Source organism: Clarias gariepinus, chromosome 8, assembly GCF_024256425.1.
Source record: "Clarias gariepinus isolate MV-2021 ecotype Netherlands chromosome 8, CGAR_prim_01v2, whole genome shotgun sequence".
Classification (NCBI taxonomy): Eukaryota; Metazoa; Chordata; class Actinopteri; order Siluriformes; family Clariidae; genus Clarias; species Clarias gariepinus.
The window spans coordinates 35,568,358-35,577,668 of record NC_071107.1 but is presented as its reverse complement, the minus strand read 5'-3'; the positions used below and the strand labels follow the sequence as shown (position 1 = coordinate 35,577,668).

Genomic DNA, 9,311 nt, shown 5'->3' with positions numbered 1-9,311 from the left:
AAAATTAAAAAGTACACAATTTAAGACAATACTATATAATTAAGTTATTAGTACGTTATGCAGGTAACAAGCAGTAACCTGGAACGAGCAGATTTCTCATTTTCAGCTCAGCATAAGTGAAAATGATTACATTATTAAATTATTTTTTGGTATTCTAAAATTGCTGCACATACAGTATTAGATGGATCTCTGACCTGTATTATACCATTTTATACCTGTACCAGGAGGTGAGGATCCTGTCCATGGAGCTCAGGACACAAGACTGTATGTATGAAAGTTTACTACAAGTAATATCCTCCATTTTTCACACACACACACACACACACACACACAGTACTTTAACTGAAATAATTGTGCACATTAATAGAACACTACCACCATGCGCCGTTACCATGGAGACGAGATCACCATAGATCACCATAGAGGAGGAAGGGGCGGAGCCTGGATGGCGCGAGGCGGTGCCCGTGCGGCTTTAACCGAGTCGTTCCTCGCGCGCTCCCCCGCAGAGCAGACCGCGATGGGCCGCTACACGGGACACACGTGCCGCCTCATCTTCATGCTGGTGATCACGGTCATCTTCTTCGTGGCCGAGATCGTCACGGGTTACTTGGGCAACTCGCTGGCGCTGGTGTCGGACTCCTTCAACATGCTGTCGGACACCCTGTCGCTGTGCGTGGGCCTGGCGGCGGGCAGACTGGCGCGCCGCCCCGCGTCCCCGCGCTGCACCTTCGGCCTGGGCCGGGCTGAGGTGGTGGGCGCGCTGGCCAACGCGGCGTTCCTGGCGGCGCTCTGCTTCTCCGTGTCCGCCGAGGCGCTCAAGAGACTGGCGCGGCCCGAGGCCGTGGACGAGCCGTTCATCGTGCTGATCGTCGGCGCCCTCGGACTCGGCGTCAACATCGTCGGGCTGCTCGTCTTCCAGGACTGCGGGTGGCTCTGCCCCAGGAAGCAGGAGCGCGGCCGAGGCGAAGCCGCCGGGAAGATCGTCATGAACGGCGAAGCAGGTGCTCTTTATCGTGCTGCAGTCACGCACAGTACAGTCACGTGTAGACTTCATCATCAGTGGAGATGTACAGTAGCTCAGTAGGAGAGACAAAGTAACAAAATAGGCTCAAAAAGATGAAAGACTTGTTAGAAGAAACTGCACAAGTAACAATTAGTCACAAGTTTGCAAAGACAAAAAGGCTCAAATTAAGATGAAGGGTGTGGTATTAAAGGGAGCTCCAATTTGTGCTACAGTCTCTTACTCTCAAATTTACACTTTTACTATCAAATACCATGAAATAGTTCAGTGGGAGAAACAAAGTAACAAAGGCTCGAAATATTGATCAAATAAAGTGTAGAACCTGTGACCTCGTTAAGGTGTTCACCACTGAAGGCAACATACTGTAGAGGGGTTCCTAAAAAAAAACGTTTAGGGTGGTTATGGACTTGAAATATTAGTCACAAAAAACTTTTATGTTGTTTGCAAAGACAAAAAGGATCAGGAGATCACAGATGATCCCAACAACGTGTGTGACCTGTACAGGTTTAGTTCATTTTGGGGATAAGAAAAAGAAAAAAGGAACCATTTTCACAAATTGCATTTATTAAAAGTGTATTTTAATATAATGCATGTATTAAACTTCATTAGCTAAGCTTGGACCAGAAGATTATTGTACCGTAGTAAAGCGTGTTTAATTTGTGGAAATTCAGCATTGGATTATCAGCATCGTCATTGTGAGTCAGCATCTTTGTTTCCACTTTCCAGGCCCGTCATTGATGCGCTTTAGTCCACCAGCTGTATTTAATTAGTCACACAGGGAACAGTACTAACAAGGGAAGAGTCAGGTGACAAAGCATCAAGCAATAAACCACAATATGTAACGTTATGACTTTATGTAACGTAGTAAATCTGAAGGCACAGAGTCTCGATATTTCAGCCTCATCTGATACGGTTTTCATAATACACAAATAAGCGAGGCTCGTTTCTAGTGTAGCCAATTAACAGGTGTCGCTCTGGAAGGTTTTTGCTTCCATGGGGGCTAGAAATCTTGTGGGGACTCTGGCTAGCTCTAGGATCGTCTGCCATCCTACCGAAGGTGATGTGGTAGAACAATCCTGTTATGGACTAGTCACTGAAGTGTGGATGATTTGTTGTGCCGTTACGTCATGAGTCTGCTCAGTTTCCTAACTGTGGATTAGTTAATACATTGTGAGTGAACAGGGAAATGAGCTCATTAACATTAGAAAATCTTAGTCCATCTCCGTTGATTACCGTGTGTGAGGTTTGACGTTTGTGTTATTTAAACACTGTCATAATTTTAATGTCTAGATTTCGATTGAACCAAATGTATTAAACCCATAATTGGGATGGGAAGCTGCATATTACCAGGCAGCCAAGCTAAAATCCCAGTTACACCACCATCCTCAGTTATACAGGATGAAGGGAATCTGCTGGTGGAGATTTTGCAGCAAGTTTTATAATGTCGGGTGCACTAGATCTCGTTCTCGCAGCCCGACACTGTGCAACATTCTGCTCTACAATTTATCCCACACATTCCGGCGTCTCACTAATTTTGTTGTGTCGTCGGACTTAACAATGATGGCTGTTTGTTTATATTGAACATATAAAACCATACGCATTTTTCCACCTACTAAGTCTAAGCACTGTCTTCAAAACTCTTAAACGGAACACACACGTGAGCCTTGTCTCTGCGCGCTGTAATCAGCACGCTGCGTGCATACTGATCCACCGACACCCAGGGAGTACGTCTTATCAGCATCGAAAATTGGCATAGAATGACGGGACATTTTCTGATATAGATTGTATCAGAGCATTTCAGTCTGTGCAAAAAAGTACCCAGCCCTAACTGTAGAGCTTTTATCAACACACAGCGTTACACAAGCGGCAGTGTGTTAAAGGAGGATAGGATCGAGACCATGGATTTGTCCTAGTTTGATCAAATTGAGTTTGAATTCATATATATATATATATAGAAAACTGCACCCACATAGACCCTTCTTTGTCAAGATGTTATGCTTGCTATGCAGTTGCAACATTTCTTTAACACGGCCCCTGGGCCAATCTGTTCGTGCCGCTCCCCTGGCCTGACTGGTTGTTCCTGTACGAGTCATAAGGGGTTTAAAGGGCAACACATCCTTAGAGTTTAGCATTCTATAAAAGGTGAAAATGTGTCAGTAATCTGCAAGTGCACATCTTTTCAATATGAAGCAACGAAACACACAGACTTGTTTGAAAGCAAAATGATGATGTGTTAAAGAATGCATGCTGAAAATAAGTAGCAGTAGTTAACCCATGTCAATGTATGCGTGCACATGTCCTCCTCCCTCAGCTCCATGTAAATGGTGCAACTCCTGCGCGATAGCGGCAACTGCGCTCAGCACTCGTGTTCTGTCCATCCACAGGCTCGCATCAGGCTGCTTTACCAGACCAGGAGAAGAAGCAGAGCGACGGCCCGCCACTAAACATAAGAGGTGAGAGCGTCTCACAGACCTCCGTACTGTCACTACACACTTCCATTCATCACACTGGACCTCCACATGCGCCAGAGTACATTTTCAGATTTTTCTTTTGATTGGGTAAAACTGGTTTGCGACAATGACGATTGTTAAAAGCGCTTTAAATAAAAAAAATAATAATTGAAGAGCCAATATAGAATTATAATAAAGAAAGAAGAGAATGGGCAACAAAGAAAAAAGGAAATGGGGTGGTGGTGGGGACTGATTAGGAAAATCAAAAGATAAAAGGGAAAGGATATAACAGATCAAGGGATAAGAAAGAAAAAGATGAAAAGAATAATATAGAATTACAACAGCGCTAAAATTCCCCGAAGCAAAATAGCATGTTGAATTACATGAATGCAAAAAAAAAAAAAAAGAATTAAAAAATTTTTTTCATTGCAATTTGATCTGAATTGAAAAAATCCTTTCAGATGCTTAAAATTTTTGGCACTGCACTTAATTGTGGTTAAATATTTCAAATGCAAATGTAATTTAAGCATTTAAAATTCAATGCAAATATAAAAGTTACTAAATTGCTGTCCAAAAATATTTTTAAGTGTTAAAAATACAAATCTCTATTATTTTTCAATCGGAATCGCATTCATAAATGGTGTTATTTGCCAAACTTTCCCGTCGGCACGGACCGCAATCCATTGCTCTTCCTGTGATATCCTGGATGTGAAGCCCTGATTGAAAAATAATTTATTATATTTTTTAATTAACCAATCAGATTAATAATTACAAATATTTCGAACAGCAAAATTTTTTCACTAGAATATATTTTTGCATGTAATTTAAAATGCTTGAATAACATTTGAAATATCTGCAGAAAAATTGTAACAATATTATTTCAGTCCATGTAATTCAACATGCTTTTTTTTGCTTTGGGGAATTTTGCCACTGTTATACTTTCATAGAATAAAGATGAGATGGGAAGAGAAATAAAATGGAAAAGAAAGATCACGAAGAGCTGACTAACTGAAGAATTATATACATTTTAAAGCAAAGAAGAGATCATCCTGGAAATGCAGGAACTAAACGTACTATATAGCACTAATTAAAATTAAAAACTCAAAGCAAAAGAAAGAACGAAAGAAAGATGGACATTTCAGTATATTTAAGGTTCTTACAGGTCTTAGTGCTGGCGGCCTGGGGCTCTTGTTCTTATTCTTCCTGTCCTGCCTGTAGGAGTTTTACTCCACGTGCTGAACGATGCTTTGGGCTCAGTCGTTGTGGTGGTGGCCTCTGTGCTGTTTTACGTATGGCCCTTGCCACCTGATGCCCCCTGTAACTGGCAGTGTTACGTGGACCCTAGTCTGACGCTGATCATGGTGGCCATCATCATGTCCTCAGCTGTTCCTCTGGTAAAAGAGACCACCAGAATCCTGCTGCAGATGAGTCCACCTGACGTGGACGTCTCCATGATCTGTGAGTATAAAAGGCTGGGGTTAAATCTGTGATTTGTCATTTTACACCATTATCCAGGCTGACGCGCTCCCCCTTCATTATTCACTCTCTCTCACAGTGGAGGACGTATGCCAGCTGCCTGGAGTCCTCGGCGTTCACGAAGTGCACGTATGGGAGCTGGCCAAGGATCGGAACGTGGCCTCTTTGCACATCAAAGTGACCTCCGACCTGGAAAGCTCTAAAGGTGAAATCAGAAACCTCCATATGCAGGTCAGAGCGATGTTCCATCGACTGGGAGTCCACAGCGTCACTCTTCAGATGGAGTTCACCAATGAAGAGGTGGAGGACAGCCACTGCACCACTCCGTGCATCTCCTACGACTGTTTGAAGCAAGCCTGCTGCCCTGCCGATCCCAAAACACACAACCACACCGATCTCCATAAAGTCAAAGACTCCTGTTCTTCTGGAGAAGTGGTTGTGGTCCTTGGGGATGTGAGAAAAGAGGAAGCGAAACAGTTGACTACGCCGCTTTGAACCTGCATAAGTTTACTAAAGTAAACTTTAACGGCGCATCCCAGGGATTTCCAGACTATTAGCCATGTTAAGTTTCATCCTAGACACAGCCTTTGTTTGAGCCTTTATGGCTAACGGACAGGGCTTTCCCCCCCATAATGCACTGCAAGCATACGCATCATTCACCTGACGCTCATTAAGCCTACCTAAATCTGTGGTTTTAGTTTCAGCAACGTTTGCGTTCAGTGTGGTTAAGACGGACAGTTATACTAGGAGCGAATTTAAATACACAGTTGAACCAGCATTTTGTTCTTTTAAAAGATGCAGTGTAACTTTCACATCCGATCAGTTAAATGATCACTAATCAGTCACTAATTAGCCGCTTTGCTAACTACTTACTAGGTGACACTTTTAGGAAGCTCCACATAAAAACTCATATTTTCAATCATTCATCGTCCTGCCACCTAGACATCTTTTCTACATGAAGAGACATTAAAACCCTTTGCTCTGGCTAAAATCTAAATAAATTCTATCAAACCATGGAGTTTGGTTGGTGTTAGTCTGAAGAGTAAAGCTCCTACAGCTCTCCAAAGATACCCCTGAACATTCCATATTAGCGAGATATTAACTACCTACTGAAGAAGCTAGCCATGTGCAAAAACTGACAAGTGAGCGCCCTCAAACAGTTACTACTAAATTCCAGAATCGATATAGAACCCCTAACGTCATTCTGGTAGCTTTTTTTTTTTCATACAAAATTCATTGACCTCAGGGACTAGAGGGACCTTTTGTACGTGTGCACAAACTATTGTATTTATTTATCTTTCTCTGTTTAATTAGTTTCCTCTAGACTCTTCAGGTTTGTATGCCGTTTCCACCCTTTTGGGGAAAGTCTAGTTTTGCAAAGAACAATCAGACTACTGAGACGGATATTGGGATCTTAAATCTCATGGTGCTGTTCATTAATCCCGGTGAGCACGGACTTGATAGGCTTAGGAAGCTGCGAACTGTGCATGGGAAAATATTTGAGATGTCATTCATAACTTCATTATTTTAAGCCACTCTTAAATTAATGCAGTACCGCCAAAAAAATGAAAGTGTAGGGAATTATAGGCCACTATTTACTAAACTAGGCTAATTAGATTAGTAGTTATTAAGTCAAAACATATATAGTTGCAAAACAACGCCATTGCCATCCGTTTGCATCGGAAAGGTAAATCAGTGAGAACATCCATTAAAAGGGGGAAACGTGTCAATACAACAGTAGCACATCAAAGGCGTTCCTCACTGAGGCAGCATCGTCACCAGCTTTTATATAACTAAGGAAGCATTTAGCCACTTTTCACCACAAGTTTAAGGCATCGCCATGGCTAAACTTCTTGAGATATCAAACAGCCACAGTGGCGATTGTATGGACTATATCAAATCCCATTGGATGCGTTCGGCAAACAACCCAAAAATATCTTTAGAAAAATAGGGGCTTTCGTATGACATATCAGTACTATGACAACACCATTAGAGCTATGACATCATAGTGCTTGGGTCCTAATTATAATAAACATCAAATGAAGGGAAAAAAATGTATATCCACTATTACGTCCAAATAATGAAAACCATGTAACTACTTGTTTTTTCACCCAGAACTTTGCGGTTTAGAGCTTCAACTTATTCACATCTTTTAAATACTTGAGTGCTCACTGGGATTATAACTTACTGCCATGTAAAAATTCCAAATGGAATTGCTATCAAAGTAGTTCTCATTTCATTAGCTGCTTTCCTCATCCAAGACCTTTTTAGCAGATCAGCAATCCCTACTTTTCCATGTTTGTTTTATTGTTTAAGCTCTATGTTCTTGCCTTAAAAATCACTATGAAGGAAGAGGAATCGAACAATCACCTATTTACCTCAGATCCAGGAAATGTGCTCTTTTCTCAGGCATTAACACTTGTGAAGTAAGAATCACTCTTCACAGTTAACCTGTAAAAGTCTCTGTACAGTAGAATTACTACAAATTATTAATATGACATTTATTTTGAAGATTCTTCAATTTGCAGATCACTGTGACTTCAGAATGTAACGAACACTCAAAGTGCACTTTCAAGGAACAAAAAGTCTTTGTAGCAAAAATCTTAAAAGTTATGATTAAGTCAGACTTGTCTGTATGGAGAACGTCCTGCCTCGTGACTCTGCTTTCCAGACATCAAAAACAACGACAAAGGGGTTTTCTCACCTTCAGTGGGAATGTACACTTTATTATTATATTACTTATTCAATTTATATATTAAAAGTTATAATAAATTTAATATCATAAAGTATAATTATATAAAAAGCAAGCTCTACAGTAGCTTTCCAAACCGAAGGTCATGCACGTTCTTCAATTAAAATGTTTGGGAGAAATTAACACATTTATTTAAATATTTTTATGATATGTGTATTAAATTTCTGCTTTGTAATTCTCTTTTTTTGCCATAATGCAAAGCAAAATAAATCCAAACTCTGAAGCCAGTGTCTTGAACCATATTGAAAAACAGCTCCTTATTATATGATTATACAGTACATTAATTTTTATGGCATTTATTATTAGATAAGATTAGGTGGTGTGTCCACTGTATATATCCTTGTGTGAGTTGTTGCTAAAGCACTGTGTCTTAAATTGGTTTAGTCTTTGGCCTTCATTTCAAGGAAACTCTAGTAAAATCCTGTTAATTATTAGACGAGTCTGAAAAGATACTGCCTGATTTTGGTGTTTTTGTTTTTGTTTAAAACAGATATCATGTTTGATGTTTTTTTCCATAAAATCAAATAAATAAACTTCAGTTATTGTGGTGCGTTTTTTTTTTTTTTTTTTCTCCCAAACTCTTCCAATTTTATGGACTCATATAAACTTGCAACCCTGGCAGAAAAGAATTTAAAGAGAATTGATTGCAGAATACACAATACTAAAACATGTTAAACATTAAAATTTTACATTTTTCAAAAATAGGATGAAGACTACTAGAGATACAGTAACATATGTTCCATTTTCTACACACACAATTTCATTCCTTGGAGAACCAAATAAAATTAAAGTTCATTACACTTCCATAAATGTTTAACATTATTCCACTTATCAGCCCGGTGTGTGTAACCCACACACCATATTTCTACACTTCTATATTCTTATACTTAACTGTCTACAATTTAATTTTGTACATTATGCAAATCTTTTGTAATTTATACATTTATATTTAAATTCTATATTTTATTTTGTATTGGGGTACGGCACAACCCCATAGCACAAGTTCACTGCCAAGAACTGTGTATTTCTCAAATTCTGTGCCAAACAGAAAACTATATGTACACAAAAGTGTGGGTCTAAAAAAAAAAAACAAGGTCACTGTATAACATCCAAAATGACTTAAAAGTAAAAAGTATAAAGACTTGTCTTGAATCTTATTTGTGTAATTCTCAAACATGGTCTTGGTCTTATGTAGGAATAAAATGGACTTCGAAAAACATTATAAATGTGAACAGTGAAAGGTTAATTATATATAAATATTAATTAACCTTTCACTGTTCACATTTATAATGTTTTTCGAAGTCCATTTTATTTTAACATGAAATACTAACATAAAAAACAAACAAACAAAAAAAGCACTATTAGTGCAATCATTCGCATAAAAGATAGACAGCAACTATACAAGAAATAAACAGCTCAAAACCTAATGGAAAATGATGTAAAAAAATAATTAACCATTCCCAGCCTTAAATAAATGTTTAACTAAAATCAGCACCATATCAACAATTACACGCAATATTTAAAAGTCCATTTACATGGAGAGTCCACAGTACAAGTCTCAGTGAAGGAGCTGTGACAATACATTAGAATAGGCACGGAACAGAACCCCGTG

General features: G+C 39.3%; 1 protein-coding gene across 1 annotated transcript; it reads left to right on the top strand.

The window, feature by feature from the left end:
- Window positions 1-458: 458 nt before the first annotated feature.
- Window positions 459-6,881, top strand: slc30a10 (solute carrier family 30 member 10). Its single transcript, XM_053502804.1, has 4 exons — window positions 459-1,001; window positions 3,406-3,474; window positions 4,690-4,929; window positions 5,027-6,881. The coding sequence occupies exons 1-4, from the start codon at window positions 518-520 to the stop codon at window positions 5,440-5,442; spliced, it is 1,209 nt and encodes a 402-aa protein (XP_053358779.1). The 5' UTR covers window positions 459-517; the 3' UTR covers window positions 5,443-6,881.
- The last annotated feature ends 2,430 nt before the right edge of the window (window positions 6,882-9,311 follow it).